This window comes from Kogia breviceps, chromosome 7, assembly GCF_026419965.1.
Source record: "Kogia breviceps isolate mKogBre1 chromosome 7, mKogBre1 haplotype 1, whole genome shotgun sequence".
Lineage (NCBI taxonomy): Eukaryota > Metazoa > Chordata > Mammalia > Artiodactyla > Physeteridae > Kogia > Kogia breviceps.
The window spans coordinates 15,703,751-15,731,043 of NC_081316.1; the positions used below are offsets into that span (position 1 = coordinate 15,703,751).

Sequence of the window (27,293 nt, forward strand, 5' to 3'; positions counted from 1 at the left end):
GGTTATGGTGTGAGACATAAAGGAACCCGGGGCTCGGGAAAGGCAGGACTGTGAAGCTGGAAAACTGGGTCGGAGTCGGCTTAGGACAGTTCTGCTTGCAAGGCTGAAGCTGAGGCCATGGGAGCTGCTGAAGGAGTTTAAGCAGGAGAGACGTGGGGTCAGGCCCAGCTTTCAGAAGGGTCACCAGCCAGGCCGAGTGGGAGACGGACCAAAGATCAAAGAGGAAGAAGCCGTTGCAGGAAGAGGGCTGGCTCCGCGTGGGGACGGTGGGGACCGAGAGGAGGGGAAGGTGCTGGGGTGGGGCTTGGTGTCTGACTGGTACAGACCACGTGGGCAGCTGGAGGCCAGTGCCGGCCCCGGTGATCCCCTCTTCCATTCTCTGCTGGTCCTTTTCCATCCTTTTGACCCTACAAATCTCAGACTCCCACCTCACCCCCAGCCTTTTCTGCCTCTAGGCAGAGATTTCATACCAGAGGCAGAGGCAGAATTAGACCGGGAGGCATTTTTCTTGACTACACTGATTTCTTTTTTTAAGGTGATGCTTTTTTTTATTCTGGTAAAATATATATAACAAGAAATTTACCATTTTAACCTTTTTTAAAATTAATCTATTTATTTATTTATTTATTTTTGGCTGTGTTGGGTTTCTAATGTTGCATGCAGGCTTTCTCTAGTTGCGGCAAGCGGGGGCTACTCTTCATTGCGGTACACAGGCTTCTCATTGCCGTGGCTTCTCTTGTTGCAGACTACAGGCTCTAGAGCACACGCTCAGTAGCTGTGGCGCATGGGCTTAGTTGCTCCGCAGCAGGTGGGATCTTCCGAGATCAGGGCTCGAACCCGTGTCCCCTGCATTGGCAGGCGGGTTCTTAACCACTGCGCCACCAGGCAAGCCCCCATTTCAACCATTTTTAAGCATATGGTTCAGTGGCATTAAGTACATTCACATTATTCTGCAACCATCACCACCATCCATTTCCAGAACTTTTTTCATCTTCCCAAAGTGAAACTCTGTACCCATTAAACACTAACTCCACATTTCCCCACACCCCCTGCCCTGGCCCCTGGCAACCAACCCTTCTACTTTATGTGTCTATGAATTTGACTACTCTAGGGACCTGATACAAGTGGAATCATATAGTATTTACTTTGGGGGTTTGTTTTATTCTTTTGGCCGAGCCTCACGGCTTATGGGATCTTAGCTCCCAGACCAGGAATTGAACCAGGGCAGTGAAAGCACCGAGTCCCGACCACTGGACCACCAGGGAATTCCCTATTTGTCTTTTTGTGACTGCCTTATTTCACTTAGCATGACGTCTTCAAGGTTTATCCGTGCTGTAGCATGTGTTGAAATTTCATTCTTTTTAAAAGCTGAGGACTTCCCTGGTGGCACAGCGGTTAAGAATCCACCTGCCAATGCAGGGTACACGGGTTTGATCCCCGGTCGAAGATCTCACATGCTGTAGAGCAACTAAGCCCGTGTGCCACAACTACTGAGCCTGTGCTTTAGAGCCCGCGTGCCACAACTACTGAAGCCCACGCGCCTAGAGCCCGTGCTCCGCAACAAGAGAAGCCACTGAAATGAGAAGACCACGCACCACAACGAAGAGTAGCCCCCACTCACCACACCTCGAGAAAGCCCACGCGCAGCAACAAAGACCCAACGCAGCCAAAAATAAATAAATAAATAAATATTTTTTAAAAAGCTGAATAATATTCCATTGTCTGTATATTCCACATTTTGTTTATCCATCCATCCATCAATGGACACCTGGGTTGCTTCTGTCTGGCAATTGTGAACAATGCTGCTCTGAACGTGGGTGTACCCATATCTGTTTGAGTCCCTGCTTTCATTTCTTTTGGGTGTGTACACTGAAGTGGGATTGCTGGATCACATGATCACTCTATATTTAATTTCTTAAGGAACTGCCATTTTCCATAGGAGCTGCACCATTTTACATTCCCACCAAACTTTTTGTTTTTAATCTGAAATTTTTGCCATCATTTAGAGAATAGGAGATGTACTATCTGTAGTGGGATTTGAACCCACTGGGAGACCCCAAAGCCTGTACTCAACTGCAACCCTCTCCTCCCACAGGGGTTCAGCTTCAGATCCTGGTAAAGTGTGAGGGCAAAGGGTGGGGAGCTGAAGGCCAGCACCGTCTTACCTGCAGGTTCCCCCTCAGTGCTTGGGTGGCTTGTCCCCATCTGCCCAGAAGGGGAAGACAAGAGAAAGGACACCTTCCTTATCGCTTCACCCAGCTGGAAGAAGGCACCTCAGCTTGGACCTAAGGTGAGGACAGAGTGGCCATGAAAGAGGGACATTCTTGTCCTGGGTCCCCTGGGAGTGCTCCCCACCTGCCCCGCATCAGGCATCAGACCAAGGACCCTGGGAAACCACTCAGGTTTGCCATGTCTGGGTGGAGAAAGGGGACTAGATGGCGAAACTGAAGCATCAGGCTAACTAAACTCGGGATACCTGCTTCACCGAGGTAGCCAGAGGCGGAGTGAAGGACTTTCCCTCTTCAACTTGGATAGTGCTATACATATCCTACAGATACCACCTCCCACAAATAGGAGGACAAATTGTTGTTGGACAGCCAAAAAAATGACAAATATGCCATGGGAATTCCCTGGTGGTCCATTGGTTAGGACTCTGCGCTTTCACTGCTGTGGGCCCAGGTTCAATCCCAGGTCAGAGAACTAAGTTCCCGCAAGCCTCACGGCACAGCCGAAAAAAAAAAAAAAAGACAAATATCCCTACAGTCCACTGTTTTAGATGTCCAACGTCCATGCATGTCCTTATTCTAGAATTTACTCTTCAAAATATCATAGGTATCATTTTATATTATATATACATATATTTAGATGTATTACACCAGGGATGATATATGATAGATATATATATATATATATATATATATCATATATCATATATCATCCCTGGTATAATACATCTATGCCTCTTTCTGTCCAAAATACATTTAATCATTTCCCAATTCCCAAAGCGAGACAACTCACAATCTTTTTTTTTTTTTTCAACTCACAATCTTGTCAATGATCACATCCACTTCCAAGTCCAGGATTTCAAGATGAAGTCCATTCCCCCTGCAACTCCTTTACCAGCCCATCTCAATATTTTGCAAACTATAAACTACTCTGTAAAGTTAATTACCACCAATATACCCCATACACAAGAGTGGAGATAAAGAGGGAAGAATGGGAGAATTAAAATATATTAAAAAAATATACTTGACACAGCAAGAAAAGAAATACATGTAGACTTTTCTACAACAAAGCTTTGTCTGGTATGAATAACCTCCCTTCTTCACTACCCAGTTCTTGATACCTTTGCCTTCAACCTGCATCTTGCCTGTTCAGGGTTCTTTACCAGGTGACATGTCCTAAATCTTCTTTTTTAAAGAATTTGAGCTCTTGGTGGATCTCCCTGTATAGACACTTCCCCGAAACGTTTTATTTTGAAGCATTTCAAACCCACAGAAATATTAGAAAGATAGTACAGTGTACACCCATACACCTTCATCTAGATCTGCCAGTTATTACCATTTTGCCTCATTTGCTTTATCTCTTTAATATAAAAACTTTTTTCCTGACCTTCTGAAAGTAAGTTGCAGACATCATGACACTTCAGTATTTACTTCCATTGTCTTTCTTTAGCTTGCTTGGGCTTTATTTGGCTTCTACAACGTGTGAATTTGTGTATTTCATCATTTTTGGAAAATTATTGATCACTTTCTCTTTAAATATTGCCTCTACCCCCTTTCTTTCTCCTTACCCTCTGGGACTCCAGTTAAATGTATCTTAGATCTCTCTATATATCCTCTATGTTTCTAGTCTAATTCAGTATTTTCTTTGCTTTTGTCTTCCATGCTGTATTAAGGACAAGACAATGTCTTCCTATGTATCCTGTAGTTCACTCATTCTCTCTTCAGCAGTGCCTAATTCACTTTTTCACCAGGTCATTGTGTTCTTAATTTTGGTGTTTGTATTTCTCAGTTGGAGGAGTTCTATGTGGTTCTTTAAAAATTCTGTTGTGACACTTCTTAATAGAAATTTTTTGCCTGCAGATATTTTTACACTTGTCTTTATCTTCTTTAAACACAATAAGCAGTGTTATGTTAGGGTCGGTATCAGATAATTCCAGCATATTAGATCTGTGTGGGTCAATCTGTGCTTTATATTGTTTGCAGTCAGTTTCTTTTTTCTTTCTTAATTTTATTTATTTTTACCTGTGTTGGGTCTTCATTGCTGCGTACGGGCTTTCTCTAGTTGCTGTGAGCAGGGGCTACTCTTTGTTGCGCTGCATTGGCTTCTCATTGTGGTGGCTTCTCTTGTTGCGGAGCCCGGGCTCTAGAGCGCAGGCTCAGTAGCTGTGGCACATGGGCTTAGCTGCTCCGCCACATGTGGGATCTTCCTGAACCGGGGTTCAAACCCGTGTCCCCTGCGTTGGCAGGCAGATTCTTAACCACTGCACTATCAGGGAGGCCCTGCAGTCAGTTCTTGTGAAAGGTTTCTTGTTTCTTTGTGTGCCTGATTATCTTTGACTAAGAGCTGGATATTGTATCTGAAAAAGTATTTTTAGAAATAATTTGAGGCCTTGGATGACAGTACATTCTTTCAGAAAGGATATTGCTAGGTCCCAAATATGCCTCTTTCTGCTACGTGACTAGGGGCATTATAAGGATGGGTCCACTTAATCCAAGTTCAAGGCTTGAGCTTCCCTGGACCACCTGGATAATATGATTCTGGACTACTAGTCCACAGAAGTTAGGATCCCATCTTAAAGTGTGTATGTATTGGTAGTAGGGTATCTGACTTCTACCTTGGGCAGGCTCTGGGTTTTGATTTTGACCTTCCCCACGAAAGACCACCAAACAACAGCTTAGCTTCACAGTTATATCTTCCAGATCAGTAAATGTCCCCAGGACAAAAATTGCCTTGAATTCTGGGCTTACAGCTCTGGGCTTCAACCTCTTAAATGTTAGCTCAGGAATTCTTCACTATTTTACTAGCTTGTCAATGCTTTTAAGTTTTTTTTCACTTCCTCTGTTTTTTTAGTTTGTATTCAGTAGGAAGGTTGGAATTAAATACCAAATCAGGTGGACTTCCCTGGTGGCACAGTGGTTAAGAATCCGCCTGCCAATGCAGGCACACAGGTTTGAGCCCTGGTCTGGGAAGATCCCACATGCCGCGAAGCAACTAAGTCCATGAACCACAGCTACTGAGGCTGTGCTCTACAGCCCCCGAGCCACAGCTACTGAGCCCGTGAGCCACAACTACTGCAGCCCACGCACCTAGAGCCTGTGCACTGCAACAAAGAGTAGTCCCCGTTCTCTGCAACTAGAGAAAGCCCTTGCGCAGCAACGAAGACCCAACGCAGCCAAAAATAAAGAAAATAATTTTTTGAAAAATACCCAATCAGGAGCCTGTCTCCCTGAATGTAATTTTTTTTTTTTTTTGCTGCTCAGCTTGCAGGATCCTAGTTCCCCAACCAGGGATCGAACCCGGGCCCTCAGAGTGAAAGCGCTGAGTCCTAACCACTGGATCGTCAGGGTATTCCCTTCCTTGAACGTAATATTAAGCAGATCCCCTGGGTTTTGTTTATATTTCTCCCTGCCTCCACTGGGTAACAGCAATCCTATTTACCCTAGAGAATTAAAATCAGTCACCCCAGCCAACAATGGTACCCACTTTTTACTTTGCCCAGTGGCAGGTGGAACTCAAAATAGCCCAGTGGCAGTCTCAGATCCTAATTTAGAGAAAACATTTTTGTGCCCCCTGGTGGAAGCATTCCTTCATTGGATCCTAAAGGCTCTAGGTCAGCCAGAGCCCTGAGTGGCAGAAACAGAAAACAAACATTTTGCAAGTCATTAGTTGAGATTGCAAGAGGCTGCACCCCAACTTCCACTCCTTGGTTCCTGTAAGAGTAACACTATATATATATCAGTCAGTGGTTCAGAGCATAGGGAGTATCTGTTGTTCAGTGATTATTTCTTAAAAGAATCCTAAAAGAATCGAAAGCCATTGGTGCTGGGCTCATAAACTGCCTTTCCAATAATAACTAGCCTACTTAACATTTCTAATTTTTTTTGGGGGGTGAAGTAGAAAAGAATAGCTTTATTGCTTTGCCAGGCAGAGGGGGCCACAGCGGGCTCCTGCCCTAGAAAACTGTGTCCCCTCTAATATTTTTTTATTTAAAAATTTTTATTGAGACATACCTACAGAGAAGTGCACAAATCTTGTGTAGGTCAATGAATTTTTACAAAGTGCATAAACCTGTGTAACCCAGATGAAGAAAAGGAACATTACTAGCCACCTAGTGCCCCCCCCTTGTTATTATCTTCCACAGGGAACCACTTTCCTGACTTCTATCCCCATAGGTTAGTGCGTCTGTTTACATAACTTGATATAAATGGAATCATACAATATGTCCTCTTTCAAAATTGGTTTCTTTTATTCAAATATTAAGTTTTTTGAGATTCATTCGTGTTGTTGTGTAGCAATAGTTTGTTCTTTTCAATGTTGTTTAATCAACTGTAGTGCTGCGGGCATTTGGGATGGTCCAGTTTGAGGCTATTACAATTAATGCTGTTGTGAGCATTCTCATACATTACTCAGTCATGGGGTATGTGTGTGCTCAGCTTCAGGGCTTGCACACTGTCTTAGACAGTTCAGGCTGCTGTAACAAAGTACCACAGACAACAGACATTTACTTCTCACAGTTCTGGACGCTGGGAAGTCCAAGATCAAGGTGCCAGCAGATTTGATTCCTGGTGGAAGTCCACTTCCTGGTTTGTAGACGTCTGCCTTCTTGCTGTGTCCTTACATGGCCTTTCCTCATGGAGAGAGATATTTCTGGATTCCTTTTCTAATTAGGGCACTAATACCATCATGAGGGCCCCACCCTCAGACCTCATCTAAATCTAATTACCTCCCAAAGACCCCACCTCCAAATACTATCACACTGGGGGTAGGGCTTTAATATATGCATTTGGGGGTCACAAACATTCAGGCTGTAATGCACACTTTTGACTCCTGCTTTGGAGTCACCTGTGATACCCACAATCATTTGGGGGTACAAGAGTGCACCAGGATTGTTGCTGGGTGTCCTTCCAAGCCACTGATACCTATTCTGCAAATTTGGTGCAGGGTAGGCAATGAAAATACCTCTCAACTCTCATCTGCCAAACATGATTTTAAGGCACAGTGATGGTAAGATGTGTCCTGATTCTGAAGTATTAAAATGGGGGAGGGGTGGGGAATAGGTGCATCTTAGAATTGCTGAAATAAGATATATTACCAGGACCAAAGACCAAGCCCTGGGGGCTCTGACAGTTACAGGTGGAAGAGAGGATGGAGAGTCAGCAAAAGAGGCTGAAGGTGAGCCTCTGTGATAGGATAGGATAGCCTCTTTGTGAAGGTCTGCCAGTGTGATAGGGGGACAGCTAGAAGAGTGCGTGTCTCAGAGACCTGGAGAAGAGTTTGAAAAAGAAGGGAATGGTCAATGGTGTCATGGGGGTTGATAGGCTGATAAGGACAGAGAGGAAATCTCTAAATCTGTTGAAATGGAGGTCGTGGTGTCTTTGTTAGAAGATGTTTCAATGAACCGGGGGAACAAAATCCCCATTAAACTGGGCAGAAAGAGACTTGGAAATAAGTCAACAGAGATATGGAGTATAAACAGAATATGTGTTTTTACAGGGTGAAAAGAAATGGGGTGACAATCAAAAGCAAAATGGGCTTAAGGAAGGGCTCTGGTTTTTTTAAAAGACGATAGTAAGCCGTATTTGTTGACAAATTTGCGTGATTCCATAGTGAAGGAGAAATGAACGGTACAGAAGATAGTTGCAGGAGGGAAGTTCTTCATGGAGGGAACGAACTTGGGAGTAGTAAGCAAGGGAGGAGAGGGGGGCATCAATTAAGTTAGTGGCTTGATATAGTGGCAGGAAGGTGCGGGAACTTCTATCAGACTCCCAATATTCAGGCCAAAGATCTGCCAGGTTCTGGGAGTTAATTTCCCCCTCCCTAAAATGGGCACATGTTTGGCAGCCCAAGTGGACTGTTCACTCCTCTTACCTTCGAGTACCCAGCAACCCCTGACCTGTAAGTGAGGGTAAAGGGTTAACCACGAGGTTAAAGAAAGGTCGGCGAGTTAGCAGGACGATGAACTCTATCTAGGCCACCTCTGGGCCTGCCAGTTCTCACCAACCTCTCACCTTCTCATTTTTGGACAGGCCCAGACCGTCTCTCTCTCTCCTCCCACTCCACCAGGTGGAAGAGGGAGAAGGAGAGCTGGAGTCGGAGTCTCGGGACGCGCGCCCGTCTCCGTCGCGCCTGCGCCTTCGTCCCTCGTCTCCCTGGCCCGGGAGAACGGGCAAGCAGCTCGGTCTCCGTCGCTCGCTCTCGGGCGCGCGCGCCCGGGTGGCGCCTGCGCAGAAGGACGAGGAAACTGGTTCCCCGTGCGGCCCCAGCGCCTGCGCGCTGCGGGCTCCGGGTCTCCAGGCCTGAGGGAGAGGAGCCGGGAAGATGGCGGCTGTGGTGGAAAATGTAGTGAAGCTGTGAGTGGCCGTTTCTATCTCTCCTAGGCCGGGAGGTCTTGTAAGGGGCCTGGGAGCAGGGGGCGGTATGGGAAGGGACGAGGCGGAGAGAGGGTCGTGCCCGGGAAGGCCTTGTTGCGATTCCTAGTGGGGAGGGCAGCAGGAGACTCCGGAGAAGACGTTGCGCTTCTTTGGAAACTTGTGGAGGCCCTGAGGGTGGCCCACGGGAGCCCCTAACGGGCAGCCTCCCTGTGGGGCTATGCGGTCTGGGCGCTGCCTTCATGCTGAGGGTTTCCAGAGTATGGCGCCCTTGTTGCGTACGAGTGACGGTCCCGGGTTCGCTCCTGAGACGCCTCAGTCCGGGGGAGCCGGGCAGAGGGCGGACCCGGGAGTGGCCCGGCCGCCGACCCCTTCTCATCGGCTGCACGCAACTGGCCCTGGAGGAGCAGGCTCGGCAGCCCTGGCGCTGTTAAGCACTCTGGGCTGTTTTATTCTAAACAGCCCCGTGATGTTCCGGGTGGGGGCAGGGGGGGCGGGTGGTCCTTGAGTATCAGGTACCCGAGACTAAAAATATTCTTGGGAAGAATTTGTTGAGGGGCAGATACAGAGGGAAAGAACTTCAGGGAATAGGGCCTTTGCGCCCCGCCCAATCCCAGCCATCCAAAAGCGGGCATTGGACGGACGCGGTCCAGGCCGCCCAGAGGGGCATCTAGGCCGGCCGTCTTCGCTCTGCAATACTCGGGCTAGGCAGATTTCGAGCAAGGTTAAAGTTAATGGTTGTTGGGTAAATGGAGAATGGCCTGTTAGCTGTGAGTTAAAGATGCTTTGGGATTCGATGTAACCCAGCCTCCTCCCTGCAGAAGAATCTGAATGAATTTTGCAATGGGTTCATGGCCCCCGTGGGCGAATACAGCAAGCTCCTTTAATGGGTAAGTTTGGCTGGCTGCAGAGGTAGGAAAATTGAGAGCTGTCTAGGTGTCTAGTTTTTGATTTTGACTGAATGACAAGGTAAAGGTTTGGGAACTCTTCTAAAGGACTCACAGCTTCTCATCTGTCTTTGTGGTGGGCTGAGCCCCACTTTTCCCAAGAGCCCTTTTTAAGCGTACATTTGCTTCTCTTCCTCCTCCTGCCTGGAGCCTTTTCTTTCAAAATGCTTTCCCACTTCCATTAAGCTAAGTGCCTTTTTCTCCTCTTGTGGGTTGTTTTTTTTTTTTTTTTTTTTTTTTTTTAACTTGCTTTCAGCTCCATCCTGCTGCCTCTTTCAGCCACCCCTCCTCCCAACACTATTATCTTTCTCTCTGATCTGCCCACTCCAGTTTCCCCAGCTCTCTCTTCAAACTGACATTTCCCTCAATTTAGGAACGATGCTGTTAATCTGCCATTTATATAGTTATCCTTCCTGACTCAGATGTTCTTTCTTTGTTTCCCTACCTTTCTCTTTGTTGACTCCCCCTGTCCCATTGTAAGGGTAGGTTTTACACAGGTTTCATGCTTCTCGAAAAAGAATCAAAGCTTCTACCTTGGAAACCTTACTGTACTGGGGGAATGTCAGACTAGCCTAGGTTTAAGAGTTGTATGTAATGAGATTCTTTATGTTGGAAGACTTTCATCTGGGAAATAGGGTTAGCAGCCCTTTTGTGTGTGATGTTAGAAATGAAGATTTGGCCATTTAAATAGAGCATGACTAATTATTTCTCTTAAAAGAACTGTAGAGATCGTGAGAGTCACCAGCCACTGGTTCCTGAATGCCAGTAATGAGAAACCAACTTTCTCCTCCTCAGTTCTAGCTGTGGGCCGCAGTTAATACATTTCCCTACAGAACTTGCCCTTTAAGAAGGGACTTGCCGTCTTCCCGTACCGTTCTCATCCTGGAAAGAGGTGCTTTTCTGGCGCTTCTCTTGATGATGGCGTGCCTAGTCTTCTGACAGCTGAGGTTATACATTGAGCTCAGGACTACTAGCTCATCTTTCCTGACTTGCATCTTGTTCTGGGAGAAGAATTTCCCTGTTTATAAATTTTCTGTCCCTCCCAAATGTGGTGTCAGAATTGAAACAATCTTTAAGGGGTCTTACTAGGGCAAAATAATAGTATAAAATAGCTGTGGATGCTGACTGGTTTTGAAATCCTCTGAATTAGGTAACAAGATCTGGAGAATGATGTTACCTTGAAATTTCTTGAAATAGGAGCCTTAGATTCTTAAGAGATCTCTCTCATTCTCTCTTGCTCTATCCTCATCAGATCCTCTCTTCCTCCAACTGGTGTTTCATTCTCAGCTCTCTTACTCACGAGACAGTTTGCCCCACCTTCCGAAATCCCACTTAACTCACAAGAGCTTTGATAGAACATCTCTCATCCGTCCCCCCAGCTGTTTCCAGCTTCCTTGACTTTGCAGCTCTCAGCCTGTCTAGCCCTTCCTTCCATTTGACTTACAGTGTCAGTGTCAATTCCCATCAGTGGAAACAAAGGAGCTGCTGCACTCAGCCTTGTTTATCCAGTTTTCCTCTGTTTAGTGAGGACATGGCTGCCTCCTAAAGGCGAGCAAATATGAGCCTGTTCCCTTCGCTCTACTTTCCAATACAGGATTCATGCCTACCTCGAATTACAGTCATTACAGCGCATTGAATCAAGCCAGGCTGTCTTGTGGTGTCACAAGATGTGTGTGCAGTGTGTGTCTTTTTCAGTTGCTGGGAATGTGCTAAGCTGTGCCTAAGTGGTCTATTGTGGCTGCCCAGTGAAAGCCCCCCTCAGATTCCAGAGAAGGGTTTGTTGCTGGAGCTTGAGTTATGGACATAAACAACAGAGGACCTCGGTTCAGCTTCTCTTGCTCGGGGTCTCCCTCTTGTAGAATATGTCAGCTTATCTAGGTCAGCCTCCCCAATCAATAGCATAGGAATCTGAAGTCCACGTAGGTTGATTAAATGTCCATGTTTATGTGGTGACTTGCAGCCAAGCCAGGTCTTTTTACTCCTTAGTCAAGATGTTTCAGACACCATCGTGGGTACTGAGGATATTGTGGGAAAGAAATCATCTCTGCCCTCATTTTGTTTATTTTGAGATTGATTGGATATATAAATGTGAATATAGTTAAAGTTCCCATACTAAAGTACTTGTTAAACCCTGAAGCATGAGAACAAGATTGGTTCTATATACATGCTTCTTTATTTATTTACTTTTATTTTTGGCTGCATTGGATCTTCGTTGCTGTGCGCGGGCTTTCTCTAGTTGTGGTGAGCCGGGGCTACTCTTTGTTGCAGTGTGCGGGCTTCTCATTGCGGTGGCTTCTCTTTTTTCAGAGCACGGGTTCTAGGTGCACGGGCTTCAGTAGTTGGGGCTTGCGGGCTCTAGAGCGCAGGCTCAGTAGTTGTGACGCACAGGCTTAGTTGCTCTGTGGTATGTGGGATCTTCCCGGACCAGGGATCAAACCCTTGTCCCCTGCATTGACAGGTGGATTCTTTGTGTGTGTGTGTGTGTGTGTGTGTGTGTGTGTGTGTGTGGTACGCGGGTCTCTCACTGTTGTGGCCTCTCCCATTGCGGAGCACAGGCTCTGGGCGCACAGACTTAGCGGCCATGGCTCACGGGCCTAGCCGCTCTGTGGCATGTGGGATCTTCCCGGACCGGGGCACGAACCCGCGCCCCCTGCATCAGCAGGCGGACTCTCAACCACTGCACCACCAGGGAGGCCCGACAGGTGGATTCTTAACCACTTAACCAGGGAAACCCATACATGCTTCTTAGAACCAGATAACTCCTGGCACTGTGCTGTTTTGCAGCTTTTTAAAGCACTTTTAAAAATCAGATTTCAAATTGAATCTTTTGAGTCCAAGAAGTTTCTTTCCTAAAACGTTTGATGGTGTGAGAATGGAGAAGGGCCTGGGATAGGCCTTTGAGCAAACAGGTTTTGTATCAGTGTAATGGTACTCAGTAGAAAGTAGGCTTTGAAAGTGTTCAAGTATTTTCTGATGTTTTCCATTGATTGTAAAATTAGTATATAGAATTAGTTAGTTGGCTAAACACCTAGTTTAAAATTCAGAAGATATAAAATGGCACATAGGAGAAAATCCCCTAGTCACCTGGTTTTTCTCCTTGGAGGCCTACAGTTTCTTTTCCACCAATTGGTTACATAAATGGTGGCATCCTATAACACTCCTCAGCCCTGTACCTTTTTTTTTTTCTAGTTATCTTGGTGTTTAATGTTAGTATACGAAGAGCTTCCTTCTTTCTTTTTTTTTAATGGCTAAGTAGAATTTCATTGTATAGTTTGTATAGATAGAGTTCGTATAGAGTTTGCTAAATATAGTTTCATAAGTCCCCCAGACCTTTTTGAACTCTTTTCTCATTTGTAAAAAGGAGCTAACCTCTGCTTCTCAGAATCCTGAGGGTTAAGAGAAAGAGCATCTTGGCTAGCACAGGGTTATACTCTTGAGAGGCACAGAATGAACATTATTTTCTTCCCCTCTTTGTGGGTTAGACTAAGGTCCGATTAGACACATGATGAAATCCTGTGTTTCTGACGGTAATTTATTTGTAAAGTACCTTTCCTCATAATGGCTTAGTGAAGGGGCTTGGTGTCCCATGAGGCAGAAATGGTAGCAAATAAAAGCAGAGTGACACTCTCCGAGTCCCTTGAGCCTTCTGGAGAAGCAGATGGCAAGTGAAAAGGATAGCTCAGCACCAGCCCAACACATACACACGCACACGTGCGCGCGCGCGCACACACACACACACACACAGACACACGCACGCACACACACACACACACACCTGATCTTTGTCTTTCCTGCAGCCTCGGGGAGCAGTATTACAAAGATGCAATGGAGCAGTGCCACAATTACAACGCCCGCCTCTGTGCTGAGCGCAGCGTGCGCCTGCCTTTCTTGGACTCACAGACCGGAGTAGCACAGAGCAACTGTTATATCTGGATGGAAAAGCGACACCGGGGTCCAGGTGAGGGTCCACTCAGGAGCACAAGGAGGAAGAAGCTTCCTCATCTTAGGTGATGAGCCAGCTGAAAGGGTTTTCCTTACTGCTTCCCACCCATGGATGATTATAGTCTTCCCATGATTAGAAGCCCAGGGAGGAGGAAGCATCTTTGTTTTCTGCAGGGCTGCACTGCTGAAGCTCTTGTTGGGCTTCTGGAGAGCTATGTGTTAGCCAAGGCCTCTGAGCTTACATCTGTTTTTCTTGTCCCCACCCCGTCCCCAGGCCCTCACTGTCCATATTCCTCCCTTGCTCTAGAACTCAGTCAGGGCCTACTCATGCAGAAAGTGTTTGGTATTATTTTCTAGGGTTAGGTCTTGACTTCTCTCTCTTTTTCCCTTCCACAGGATTGGCCTCTGGGCAGCTGTACTCCTACCCTGCCCGGCGCTGGCGGAAAAAGCGGCGAGCCCACCCTCCTGAGGATCCAAGACTTTCTTTCCCAACTATTAAACCAGGTAAAGCACACTCCTCCCTGAGCAGGGGCGTAGCCTGCCAATCACCTGTTATGTACCAGGCCCAATGCTAGATCCTAAAGATACTAAAATGAATGAGATGTGATTCCTTCTGTAAATAACTCAGTTGAATAGAAGAGACAGGTAAACAGATAAGTTATGGTGCCAAGTGAACCACGGTGTCTTGGTTCCTGGGTAGCCAGAGACCAGAAGACAGTGACTGGCTAGTGGCTGGTCTAGCACTGTGTACACCCGGAGAGGTCTGCTTTCAGCCGTTCTGAACCTCTCCTTCTCCTCGCCTTGCCTGCAGACACAGACCAGACCCTGAAGAAGGAGGGGCTGATCTCTCAGGACGGCAGTAGTTTAGAGGCTCTGTTGCGCACCGACCCCATGGAGAAGCGAGGCGCCCCAGATCCCCGAGTTGATGATGACAGCCTGGGCGAGTTTCCTGTGACGAACAGTCGAGCACGGAAGGTACAAGATTAACACTGTGGTTAAGGGAACTTTGATGGAAATCAGTCTCCTCCTTATCAGAGGCCACCCAGTAATCAGAATAGAAGTAGAAGCTGTGGGCCTGGAGACAACCACCTGGAGTTCTGTTCCTGCTCCATTCCTTAATGAGAACTTCATTGTTACCTTCCAGTCTTTCCTGCTCCTTTCCTTCTAACTACAGACTCTCATTCATCTTCTGTTGCCACCAAAGTTTTTTGGTGCCTGGGGTTACATGGGTGATGCAGACCTGGTCTCTGCCAACAAGGAAGATAAAACTGTACATAATAAGAGCTAACAATATGCCAGGCACTGTGCCAAGTGCTTTTCCATCATCTTCTCCAGTCTCTACAACCTTTTGAAATAAGTATCGTTGCTCATTTCACATATAGGGAGGCTGCAGCAGATCAGTGAAAAAAAAAAAAAAACTTCCCACCAGGCCACCCTAGTAAGCAGGAAGACTCTAATTTAAATCTGGGAAGTATGGTGTCAGAAGGGAAACACCACTGACATGCACTTAAGGTGGCAGATCAGAGGCAGGAGAGGCCACAGCTACTTGGGGTATCAGGGAAAGTTTTATGAAAACATGGGGTTTGATTTAGCCACTTGGAGATGATGGGAAAGGCATTCCAGGCTAGGGGAGCAACATGAAAAGAGGCGCAGAGGAAGGAGAGCCCAAAGCACTGAAAGAACAGCAGTGAGGAGTGAGGCTGGAGTGGAGGGGCCAGGGCACAGAGGAGGTTCTGGGCGGCCTTGGCCAGTCCCATCATGGGGGAGCTTTTGGATGTTCCTTATTTCTGCCCATCCTAATCTTCCTGTCCACTCAGCGGATCCTAGAACCAGATGACTTCCTGGATGACCTCGATGATGAGGACTATGAAGAAGACACTCCCAAGCGTCGGGGCAAGGGGAAGTCCAAGGTGAGGGCCAGGTGCTGCCTGCAGCCTGGGGGCTCGGGTAGCCTGCAGAGCCCCACTGTTTTATTGCTTGTTGCCATTTTCCCTCTTGAGTGAGATGAGCAGCCAGCTTCCAGGAGAGTCTAACTCCTCAGACCTAGACACCTTGTTAAGGGCATCTTTTTGCTCTTCTTCACAGGGTAAAGGTGTGGGCAGTGCCCGTAAAAAGCTGGACGCTTCCATCCTGGAGGATCGAGATAAACCCTATGCCTGTGACAGTGAGTGCCTCACAAGTGGGTGGGTAGTCCTTGCCTTGGACCCAGCTCCTCAGGATATGAGAGGAGGGAAGGTGGTGTTCTTGTTCAAAGTGGTAAAACAAGCCTGGACTCTTGTCCTGCCTGCTCACTGGTTCTCTCTGAGATCCCTGAGAGGCCCTGGCCTCCGCTACACGGTGGGTGAGCCCTGCATGCTCTGGGGGAGATTGCTGTTCTCAGGGTGGGGGTACCCATGAGGGGCACACACAGCAGGCAGGGTTGGCCTCAAATAGGTGGCATCCAGGTCTGCTGGCCCCAATCAAGTCAGGGCCCCAAGAGTCCAACACTGACTTTTTCAATGTCTGTGCTCTCTCCCCCTTTTCTCTCTCTTGCCCCACTTCTGTCCCTCCACCCTGGGAGCACCATCACCGCTGGGGTTTCTCTCTCGTTTGCTCCGCTTTCCTGCTGCTGCCGCACCTGTCTCAAGTGTATCAAGGCCTTCTTCTCATGACTTTTCTTTCTGTCTTTCAGATAGTTTCAAACAAAAGCATACCTCGAAAGCGCCCCAGAGAGGTAGCTCTCTCAACTTTTCAGACTTTTGGTTTTCCTGTCCCTTTTTCCCTCCTCCCTTGTTCCTGCCTTTCTCATCTGTGATGCTAGTTTTAAAGTCTCTGGAGTGGCATGGGGTAGGAGCAGTGGGCCTTCTATTGTGCCCCACTCCTCACGGTCCTGGAAGCTGCCTTTACCACTGCTGGTCTCCCACAAAGTTGCTCCTAGGGCTGCTTGGGCCCACTGCATGGGGCGGCTTCAGCAGCGTTCCAAGGGGCCCGTTACAGACATCCCTCTGCTACCCTCCCCTGCAGACACACAGTGGTCAACTAGCGCTCCCTGCCATGCCGCCACCACCCCCCCATCCCTTCCCTGTTCCTTTCCTGCTGTCCCCTGCTCTTCTCGGTATCCCTGCTCAGAACTGTGAGGTGCCTCATGGGGATCTGCTTTCCTTGCTGGTTGGGGGGTGGGGGGGTGGGCAGGGCACTGATGTGGGGGTGTCTTTGAGTTTCTTTGGGAGACAGCTACCCCAGCAGACTCAGTTGGTAGGTTATCCCCAAGAGATCCACCCCCTAACTCCTTTATTTGGGCAGAGATGGGCTGTGTTATATATGGAGTAGCATAAGCCTCCTTCATTTACTGAGAGGTAAAAAAGTTTGGAGTCTCTGCTACCTTTCCTCCTTCCTCCCATATTGCAAGACTATAGAAATTTCCTCTCCCTCCTGACCTGGAGCTCCCCAGACTATTCCCAGGGCAGGCGGTGATGGGGCAAGGGCTCAGCCTCCCAGACAGCCTACGTGGAGGAGTAGAGGTGGCCATGGGCTGGGGTTTAGTAGGGAGAAGAGCCATGGAAGCTGGAGAGCCCCAGGCCTGATGTTCCTGGCCACGGGGAGGTGGCTGTCACTAAAGGCCTGTCCCTGAGCAGAGCCGATGGGGGTGATTACCTCTGCCCACAGCTTAGAGGGGCAGGGATGTGGCACTCTGGGATCCTGACACCTTTCTCTGCAATCTTCTCCACGCTTAGTTTGTGGAAAACGTTACAAGAACCGACCAGGCCTCAGTTACCACTATGCCCACTCCCACTTGGCTGAGGAGGAGGGCGAGGACAAGGAAGACTCGCAGCCACCCACCCCGGTTTCCCAGAGGTCCGAGGAGCAGAAATGTAAGCTGGTGTCAGAGGTGGGGCAAACAGGAGTTGGCCTGGGTATGAAAAGCCCTCCCTGCAGGGATGTCGAAAGACCCAGAGGCCCACATGGCTCGCATGAAATTTCTTCCCTTTCTCCCTGTAGCCAAGAAGGGTCCCGATGGATTGGCCCTGCCCAACAACTACTGTGACTTCTGCCTGGGGGACTCCAAGATCAACAAGAAGACAGGACAGCCCGAGGAGCTTGTGTCGTGTTCTGACTGTGGCCGCTCAGGTACCTGCAACCCAGGGCCAGGGCAGCCCTAGCCGGCACCCAGTCCCCAAGGGGCTCGTGGCTTGCCAGCATCCAGTGGCTGTCACAGTCAACCAAGTCACCTCGCTTCTCCGCGATCTCCGGCTGCCTGTTTCACTCGCTCCCCCCCACAGGGCATCCGTCCTGCCTCCAGTTCACCCCCGTGATGATGGCAGCAGTGAAGACCTACCGCTGGCAGTGCATCGAGTGCAAGTGCTGCAACATCTGTGGCACCTCCGAGAACGATGTGCGTGTGTCGTCCCGTCCCCGTACCCCACCCCCACCGCCCCCAGCACGCTCCTGCTCAGCTTTTACTGTACTTTCCACCTGTGGGAACTTTGATTTGTTTGGCAGGTGTTCATTGAGTACCGACTTTGTGTCAGACACTGTTTTAGGCAATAAGCACGCTAAAGACAAACAAGGTCCCTGCTTTCATGGGGTTTACATTCTTGCGGGAACAAGCAATAAGCAAGGAAATGGGTGATGTTTTTATGATGTTCCATGAAGAAAATGAAACCAGTAATGTGGCAGAGAGTAACTGGATAACTGATTTAGATAGGCCTTTTCTGAGGAGGTGATGTTGGTGTTGAGGTTTGGATGATACAAAGGAGACAGTGCAAGAAGAATTGGAGAGAGTATTCCCAGGAAAGAGTAGCCAGCACAGAGGCCTAAAGGTGGACACACTGGGTGGATTGAGGCCACTGTGGCCGGCTAGAGCCCTCCTGCAGTGGGAGAGCAAGTAAAAGATGAGACTGGAAGGCAGGTGCCATCAGGTCTGATAGTGTAATCAGGAGTGATGTGGTTTGTCTTACATTTTAAAAAGGTAACTTTGGCTGCTCTGTGGAGAACGGATTGGGAGGGAACAATGTGAAGGCCATGAGATCCGTTAGGCGGCTGGTGGCGTCCAGGTGGGATGACAATAGTGACTGTGTCTGGGTGGAAGTGGACCTCAGTGATTTTCCGTCCAGAGGGTCCCATGTCTGTTCTTACTGCCCCTCCTGGAATTAGCAGCCATGTCTGCAGAAGCCCTCCTTCCTACCTGTCCCCAGCGGCCCAACTGAAGCCCATTAGTCATTCACCTCCCCACTTCCTCGTCCATCTTGCCTTCTCTAGGACCAGCTGCTCTTCTGTGATGACTGCGATCGTGGCTACCACATGTATTGTCTCACCCCATCTATGTCTGAGCCTCCTGAAGGTAGGTTTCCCTGATCTCTTACTCAGAACAAGTATTTTATTAATAACTTGGAAAATCACTTGTACAGTAAGTGAGTTCTCATATCAGTGATACATTCTGTCAGATGAGGGAGTAGGCACGTGGCCTTCACTCAGTTCAGAGTGCTTTCCTAGGATGGCAACTTTGAGGCTTTAATGTTTGTACATTTGCACCAGATAACATTTACAAACACAGAAAATCGACAGCCTGAGAGGAAACAGATGCTGAGCAGAGAATAATTACCAGAAGGAGAGATTTGTCTTCCTCCAACAAGTCTAAGAAACTCAATTCGTAGTCTGTCTGACGCGAGACTAGTTTTAGCACTCCATTCTGGACAGATGTGAGCATTTGTTTCTGCCAGTGTGGGGGAGGGAGTTGAACCTGGAGCCTGAGTGGGTCGCTCTGGCCCTCCAGCAGTGCTTAACGATGCTTCAGGTTTATGGAAGGTCTTCGACAAAACCAGTGATGACACCAAAAAGTGGCTGCCTCGCCGCAAGTCCTCTTCCAGCCAGGTGTCTGTGCCGAAGCCCCTCCTTTATAGAAATTCAGAAGCTTACTCAGGAGGACACAAATGCCTGGTAGCTGTTACTGTGACAAAGGATGTGGGCCAGCATTACAGGCGAGAGAAAGTAGCTCACTGTGATGTGGGCTGACTTGTAGTGTAGGTCAGACTGCTGTCACCCCCTAGAGAAGGAGGCCACTAACAAAGTCTGAGGGTCCTTCAGCAGCTGCAGGGGAGCACTCAGCTTTTTCATCTGTCATACTGCGTTTATTAGTTTCATCTGTCATGCCATGTTTGAGGAGAAGTAGTGTGTTTTTTGAGGTTTTTTAACCATAAAATATCAGTTCACAGGCACAATTCTACATTAACTGTAGAAGGACTTTCCTAATGAAGTGCTGTCAGACACTGAGATAGTGGAGAGTTGCAGGCAGCTTGCCGGGGGACCCCGTAGAACCATCAGATGGTCTAGGCTCTAGGTCAGGGGGTTGCAAACTATGACCCTCTGGCCAAACCTAGCTGCAGCTAGTATATATAGCTCACAAGCTAAAAATGACTTTTACATTTTTAAAGAGAGTTTTTTTTTAAAAAATATGGCTGAGACTGTATGTGGCTCACAAATCCTCAAGTAGTTAACGCTCTCTGGCTACTTACAGAAAAATTTATCAACTGCTGCATGTTTACCTTTGGGTCAGAAAGGATCTTACCTTTTTGAGAGTCACATGTCTCTGAAGAGCTGATAAAAGCTGTGGATTCTTTCCCCCAGAATAATGTTCAAATACACATATGTACAATTATGCTTATAACTTCAAGGCATTAAGGGCTAATTTGTTTCTCGAAAAAAAAAAGCGTAGAAGAATCCAACCATAGCAAATATTAATAAACAAGGTATGAGCCTAGTTATTTTTCTCATAAGGGACATTATTTCCTGTTTTTCTATGAAACCAGACTTGGGTCCCAACAAGTTGGGTCATCGTAGTTGGCCCCCTTTCCTCTGATCGGGTCCTCAGCCTCTGCTCAGGCACCTAGTGACGGTGGGGAGCCCTTCCCATCTTTCTGTGGTCTTCACAGAAAGCTATCTTATGTGGAATCAATATTGGTTTCTCTAAAGCCTCTATTCATGATCTTTTTTCTAACCTTTGGGGCCATGAGAATGATAAAGTCTGGTTCTTCTGTAATCACAAGTTTAAAGCTTTTTAAAGCTTTAAAAAAGTTATATCTACCCAGGTCCTCTTTAGTGGTTTTGATTTAATAGGCCAGGAGGGCCTGGGCATCTGTATTCTGAAATAGGCCTCCAGGCGATTATTTCTTGTATCTCCATTGAGAATTATTTTTCGTGATATTTGAAGACCTAGAGTTCCTCCCTGCTCAGGATAACTGTGAAACTTTGCTACTGCAGAACATCTCCCATCCTACCTGTAGCCAGTCCTGCTGCTGGAGGTGAGGTGTGAGGGGTAGAAGAACAGCAGATGAGGATTGTGCAGAGCCCCTCCTCACCCCATTATTCTTCTCTGCAGGAAGCTGGAGCTGCCACTTGTGTCTGGACCTGCTGAAGGAGAAAGCTTCCATCTACCAGAATCAGAACTCCTCTTGATGTGGCCACCCCCGATCCCCCATACATCTAGGGCTGTTTCTCTCCTGTTTTTCATACCCACCTTCCCTTCCTAGTCTCTTTCACAAGTCCAGAGAACCTCGGGGAGGTCGTGCCAACCTGCCTTTGGCAGCAGCAGGCTGAGGTGGCAGCTCTGACCGCCTCTGGCCCCAGGCCCTCAGGGAGAGCGGAGCATCACAGTGCCCCGGGGCATACCTGTGGGCCCAGCTTCTCACTGTTCTCCGTGAAGTGCATTCACTCTGTCTGCCTTGGGCCCTGGCCCTGGTATTCACAGGGTTCAAACCGTGTCCTTCCAGAAAGAGTGGGAGAGCAGCTCACTTCTCTCAGCTCTGCCTCCACTCTGGTCCCCAGGGTTTTCCCTTCCCCTGGAGGTGAGCCAGGCTGGGGCCTCTGCCAGAGCAGCTGGGAGTGAGAACTGAGCAAGCTTGCAAGAAGCTTCCGGTGCCCTCTGTGCTGCTTAGCCTCACAGCCTCCTTCCCCCAGAGTGGCTCTCTGTTCCTGCTACCCAGGATCCTTTGCCTGAGCCAGGATACTCTTGGTCGCCCTCCTGGCTCTGTCCCATTCCCACCACCCCACCCCAGGGGGAGTAGCCGCTTCACCTGATTGTTCCTTGCGCTTGCCTGGCTCACTGTCACAGGCCCTGGCCTCTAGCGACTGAAGCATTCCCCACCCTTGTTATTTCCTGTCTTCTGCCTCCCCTCCTTATTCCCTTTGGTTCTGTGGGGAGAGGGGAAGCATTAGGGGGCCAGGCCAACAGCTTGGGGGCCACAGGGAGATGTTGGATAATGTGCCTGTTTTTTAACTCGATGAAAAAGCCTACCTCCGAAATCCCCTTTTTGTTCTTCCTGGACCTGGGCATTCAGCTCCTGCCCTTAACTGAATTGGGAGCCTCTGCCTCCTGCTCTGTGTATCCTGGCTCCTGGGTGGTGGGGAAGCCACATAGACATCCCTTGCTTCCCTGGCACACTCGCTAGCAGCTGGTAAGGTCTTCACACCCTGATTCTTCCATTTTCTGCCTGGTGACACTGACATTAAGTAGTGGGGCGGGGACAGTCCATGCCAGGACACCCTAGAGTGTCCTTCCCCTTGGCTGTGGGCAGGCCCTAATTCACTGTCACTTTGGAGTTGAGGTGTCTTTTTTTTTTCTTTCTTTCTTTAGTTCCTGTATTCTAAGCATTAGTACAAATAAACATTTTTACACAGAGCCCTCTGCTGGATTGTTTATCTCCAGGCTCCCTTTCCTGGTTAAGGCCACTTCATCCTAAAACTTTCTTCCTTAGGACAGTGGCTTTTAATTGTTTTGAAGCATAGCTTTTACCCCAAATTAAAATTTTTGCTTAAGCTCAATAGATTAAGTTGATATAAAATTGGGTATTTAATTTCTTATGTAAATGAGGTTATAACAGTTTTTTAATAAAGAACAATTAAGTTGTTTTGATTAATACAAAATTTGGGTTAAAAAATAACTTTAAAATCCTGTTTATTTCTGTATTTTTGTTGGTTTGGAGGAAATTCGGCTGGATTTGTATATGCAAGTGGTGACAGGTTTGTAACAGTTGACCTTGTAATTTCAGATACTTAAAAATAGGTCCAGAAGCTTGATTATAATGACAAGAAAATTAATGACATCACAGTGAAACACATGAAACCTTTTTGCACGAGTAATGAACATGAGCAGAGAGATACCTCAGCCTTGCTTGCCTGACATACTTCCATTGTATGCAGTGTGCATGAACTCGGCCCACAGTGCAGCGCTGCAGCCTGCCTTCCTCCAGGCATGTATACATGCACAAAAATGAGTTTCCTTTTCCTGCAGCCGTTTTAAAGATCTGAATCAGTTATGAACCCCCTGAAGTATCTTTAAGGTTTTCTGGGACAGTCTGAAAGCCACTGTCGCCTACTGAAAGGTGTGGCCTGGGCCCTTGTGTTCAGTTAAGCAAGCAGGGTGCTCTGGTTTGGGAACTGTGTTAGGGACAGCACAGCCCCCATCCTCATGCCTTTACATGGAAGTAGGCCTGGAGCAGAGGGAGGAAAGCAATGAAATGATCCTTGGTGGTTCAGTAGTCTAAGGCCAGAACAGATAAAAAATTGTAAGAAATGTGAATGCTGACGAGAACACTAACAGGCCTAAGTGAGAGGAAATTTGGGAAGTTGGCAGGCGGTGGATTGAGGGTGGCCTACAGAAGGATGGAAGAGGAATCAGGATTGGGATGGGAAGGGAAGCCTGTGAGAAAGGGGACTCATCTGCGGCCCCAGCCTTCCAGTCAGAGCTGTGAAGGGAGGGGAAAGCAGGCTAGATCTGAAGGGGGAGCACGAGACCCCACGTTAGAAAGTCGATACTTGATTGCAAAGAACTGAAGGCTACCAAGGAAGGGAATAATATAAAATCTTGAGTTTAGGAACTAGAATCTTGCCAACAGGTACCAAAACTAAATAAAAGTCTTTGGGACTTCCCTAGCTGCCCTGTGGTTAAGACTCCACGCTTCCAACGCCGAGGCACGGGTTCGAAACATGGTTGGGGAAGTAAGATCCCGCATGCTGCGTGGCATGGCCAAAAAAAACTTTTCTCACCCTAAACCAGAACTGGTCCCAAACAAGTAGTTTATTGTAGCCGAGCTGATAGACGTGAGGCCAGTGCTGTCCATGGTAACATCTTTTGTGTAGCTTAAAACCTTCCATTTTTAAAAAAAACCACTCAATGAGGGGTATTAGACCTGTTTGGCAGATGAGGAAGCTGCCTAGGGTCACGGATAGGAAGACCTCCGGCGTTCACGCTGCCCAGAGTCTCGTCAGGCCCCGAGGGTCGGGACTTCTGAGGCTGGCGGCGCCTCCAGGACTCCCGCCACGTCCCAGATCCGCCTCGCAGTCCCTTAGCACTGGAAGCTCCGTCCCCCGGGGGACCCGGCGACCCGCCACTTTCACGATGGCCAATGAGACTTAGCCAGGGGCGGGATGGACGCCACCGAAGGCCAATCTAATTGGGCCGGGGCGGGGCTGAGGCGGTGGGAGCTGAACTGCGGACCGCGGTCTTCCCTGTCGGGAGAGGGCCCGGCGCGGGCGGCGCGGGCGGCGCGCTCGGGGCCCTGCTGTGCACGCGCCCGCCACCCGCACAGCCCCTCTGTCGGCTCCGCGCGTCCCTCCCCTCCTCTCCCGGAGCCGCCGGGATAGCGGCTCGGGAGCCGGGCCGGGGCCGGGGCGGGAGCCGCGGGACGAGCGCCTGAGGTGGGTGCGGAGCGGGAGGCGGGGAGGCGGGGAGGCCTGGAGGCCCGGCGGGCGGATGACTGGGTCCGCCCTGCCGACGGACCCCGGGTCACCGTGGGGAGAGGCCGGCAGGGTTGCGGAGCCCGACTCCCGGCCTGCCTCGGTCCCGGACGCTCGTCCCCGGGCCGTGGTACCCCTCCCAGGCCACGACCCTCCCGGCTGAGGACACACCGCCCCTCTCGCTGCCCGCGGCCTCCCAACCCCTCTGGCCCTTTGTCGCCTGTGCACCTGCCCTTTCGGCCTTGTGCTCCTCCTCCCCCTCCAGGCAGGACCCTGGCCCAGCCTTACCTGCTCGTGACCCAGCACCAAATTAGACTTGCTCCTTCAGCCCCCAATCCGTCCCTCTTTGTCGTCTGTACACCTGTCACCTCAATTCTGTTCATTCACTCCACCACCCTGCCCCGAACATCTTCATCTAAATCCAGCCTAGGCCATCATCTCCCTCCCCCTTCCCCTCTCGGGGATTCCTCCCCGCCAGCTCTGATTATCCCTCCAGCTGCCCCACTCGGCCCCAGGCCCCCTGTCCTCGCCCGTCCACTCTCCTTTGTTGCCTCTGCAGCTGTCCCCTCGGCTCTATTCATCCTTCTCCCCCAAACCCCAGCCCAGACCCCCTTCTCCCTCTGACTGGGGGGCCACTTCCTCTGGGCTCTGTTCTGTCATCTCTCCCCACCAGTGCCCGGCCCGCTGCTCACTCAGCCTGGCCATTTCCCTTCCTTTGAGCCCAGCCCTCTCACCTCCTGCTCAGGGTACCCTCACCCTCTTCCAGCTGGTCCAGTCTGCCCTGGCCTCTCCCGCACGCCAGTCTATCTCCCAGCCTCATATATCTCTTTTCTTACTGACCTCCTCTCCCGACACGAGTGGCCTCCACCGTTGCCCCCGCTCACCGTTTCCTCCCCACACAGGTGCTGTGGCGACGCCATGGAGCTGTGCAGCAAGAAGAAGCTTCACGCCCTGTCCCTGGCCGAGAAGATCCAGGTGCTGGAACTCCTGGATGAGTCCAAGATGTCCCAGTCGGAGGTGGCCCGGCGCTTCCAGGTCTCCCAGCCCCAGATCTCCCGCATCTGCAAGAATAAGGAGAAGCTGCTGGCGGACTGGTGTAGTGGCACGGCCAACCGGTTGCGCAAGCGCAAGCGGGAATCCAAGTACAGCGGGATCGATGAGGCTCTGCTCTGCTGGTACCACATTGCCCAGGCCAAGGCCTGGGACGTGACGGGGCCCATGCTGCTCCACAAAGCCAAGGAGCTGGCCGACATCATGGGCCAGGACTTTGTGCCCAGCATTGGCTGGCTGGTCCGCTGGAAACGCCGAAACAATGTGGGCTTCGGGGCCCGCCATGTAGTGGCGCCTCCGTTCACCCCTGAGCTGCCTCCCCCAGCTCCCACGCCCCAGGCCCAGCTGCCGCTCTCTCTTAAAGATTTCTCCCCAGAGGACATTTTTGGGTGTGCCGAAGTGCCCTTGCTATATCGGGCAGTGCCCGGCAGAGTGGGTGTGTGTGATCGGGTACAGGTGCTGCTCTGTGCCAACAGCAGGGGCACAGAGAAACGGCGGGTGTTGGTCAGTGGGCTCCAGGCTGCCCCAAGATGCTTCTTTGGGGTCAGCAGTGAGGCCCTGCCCGCCTCCTACCACCCCGACCTGGCCATCCCCTGGTCAGAATGGTTGGCACAGTTTGATCGGGACATGGGGCGGCAGGGCCGGCAGGTAGCCTTGCTGCTGGCTGCCCGAGTGATGGAGGAGTTGGCGGGCCTGCCCGGGCTCGGCCACGTGAAGCTCTTGCCTCTGTCCACTGCTAGCACCACGCCTTCCCTGCCCAGCTCCGTGGTCCAGGCCTTTAAGGCCCATTACCGGCGCCGTCTGTTGGGCAAGCTGGCTGCCGTCCAGAGCGAGAGGGCTGGCACATCGCTAGCTGAGGCTGGGGCAGGCATCACAGTGCTGGATGCTCTACACATGGCAGCAGCGGCCTGGGCCAAGGTACCCCTCCAGCTCATTGTGAGCAGCTTTGTTCAGGAAGGGCTGGCTCCAGGCAAAACGGCCCTGGCCCCGCACAAAGCCTCGGACATGCCACCCGTCCCCGGTGGGCTGAGCCTCGAAGAGTTTTCCCGTTTTGTGGACCTGGAGGATGAGGAGCCTGTGTCTGGAGTGTGCAAAGAGGAGGTGGGCACCGAAGACCAGGCGGGGGGCGGAGAGGACGGCTTGGAGCCCCTGCCCACCAAAGCCGACGCCCTCCGGGCTCTGGGCACGTTGAGGAGGTGGATTGAGTGCAAGGGCACCGGCCCTGAGCTGTTTGCAAATTTCTACGCCTGTGAGGAGGAGGTGGAGCGACTCTGCTGCCTGTGAAGGGCCCTTCCAGCCGGAGCCCCTCCTCTCCTGTTTCCCATGGAAACGCCCTCTCCGGAGGCAGATTGGGGGCTGGTCTCTTTCCCGTGGAAATGGAGCTTTTGTGAAAGGCGTTGAAGGGAGACAAGTTGGGAGACTAAGTCTAAGCTCTGAGCGAAAGTTCTCCAAGCCCTGAGAAGAGGGTCTAAAGATGGGCTGTCAGGGGGTGAAGCTAGGCTGCATGGTTTCTGAACCTCTGTGGAGTCAGGGACTTGGGAAGGTGGAATTCGGGCTTCACAGACAGGCCGAGCCCTTGAATTCTGTGTTAAAAACCGTTCTGCTTCTGGAAATAAAGGTTTTTAATCAGAAAAGAGGCCAGGGTGTTATTTTCATGGGAGAAGGGTGAACACTTTCACCTCAGATTTTTTTAAATTGATTGCTGGGGGTTGCTGCGGTGCGGCTGTCCGGGGCTGTCTGCGGATGACCAGTAGTGAACCCCTTCCTCTGGCAGGAGGGACTCGCAGGACGCGGGGACCCCTCATGGGCAAACAGGCAGATCCCAAGTGTTGCCCGGGACATTTCTGCTGCTCTGATTTCTCTCTCAGATTGCCATGGTAGGGGTGGTGTCTGAGAAAGGAGGGACAGGCTAGGGACATTCTAGGGGAACAAAAAGGAGCCAGGGGAATTCCTTGGTGGTCCAGTGGTTAGGACTCTGCACTCTCACTGCTGAGAGGGCGAGGGTTGGGTTCAATCCCTGGTCACGGAACTAAGATCCCGTGAGCCGAGT

General features: G+C 49.9%; 2 protein-coding genes across 5 annotated transcripts; both read left to right on the forward strand.

Moving 5' to 3' along the window:
• Positions 1–8,427: 8,427 nt before the first annotated feature.
• Positions 8,428–22,136, forward strand: DPF2 (double PHD fingers 2). Of its 4 annotated transcripts, XM_059069231.2 has the most exons (13): positions 8,499–8,576; positions 9,416–9,484; positions 13,339–13,499; positions 13,880–13,987; positions 14,295–14,458; positions 15,301–15,393; positions 15,569–15,647; positions 16,155–16,196; positions 17,197–17,334; positions 17,462–17,590; positions 17,743–17,855; positions 18,722–18,803; positions 20,838–22,136. In XM_059069231.2, exons 2-13 carry the CDS (start codon positions 9,426–9,428, stop codon positions 20,912–20,914), a joined length of 1,245 nt encoding a protein of 414 aa, XP_058925214.1. In that variant the 5' UTR covers positions 8,499–8,576; positions 9,416–9,425; the 3' UTR covers positions 20,915–22,136. The 4 variants fall into 4 exon arrangements, with proteins under 4 accessions (XP_058925215.1, XP_058925217.1, XP_058925214.1 ...); XM_059069232.2 differs by lacking the exon at positions 9,416–9,484 and having other exon boundaries at positions 8,428–8,576; XM_059069233.2 differs by lacking the exon at positions 16,155–16,196.
• A 1,847-nt stretch (positions 22,137–23,983) lies between these two features.
• TIGD3 (tigger transposable element derived 3) lies at positions 23,984–26,867 on the forward strand. The gene is made up of 2 exons (XM_059069223.2): positions 23,984–24,154; positions 25,096–26,867. Exon 2 carries the CDS (start codon positions 25,112–25,114, stop codon positions 26,525–26,527), a length of 1,416 nt encoding a protein of 471 aa, XP_058925206.1. The 5' UTR covers positions 23,984–24,154; positions 25,096–25,111; the 3' UTR covers positions 26,528–26,867.
• Positions 26,868–27,293: the final 426 nt, after the last annotated feature.

Excerpts from the sequence above, each read along its gene's own strand:
- DPF2 (XM_059069231.2), top strand. The coding sequence starts at position 9,426 with ATGAATTTTGCAATGGGTTCATGGCCCCCGTGGGCGAATACAGCAAGC. Across the intron at positions 9,485-13,338 it reads ACAGCAAGCTCCTTTAATGG|CCTCGGGGAGCAGTATTACA; the intron begins GTAAGTTTGGCT and ends TCTTTCCTGCAG. Across the intron at positions 17,591-17,742 it reads TTCTGACTGTGGCCGCTCAG|GGCATCCGTCCTGCCTCCAG; the intron begins GTACCTGCAACC and ends TCCCCCCCACAG.
- TIGD3 (XM_059069223.2), top strand. The coding sequence starts at position 25,112 with ATGGAGCTGTGCAGCAAGAAGAAGCTTCACGCCCTGTCCCTGGCCGAG.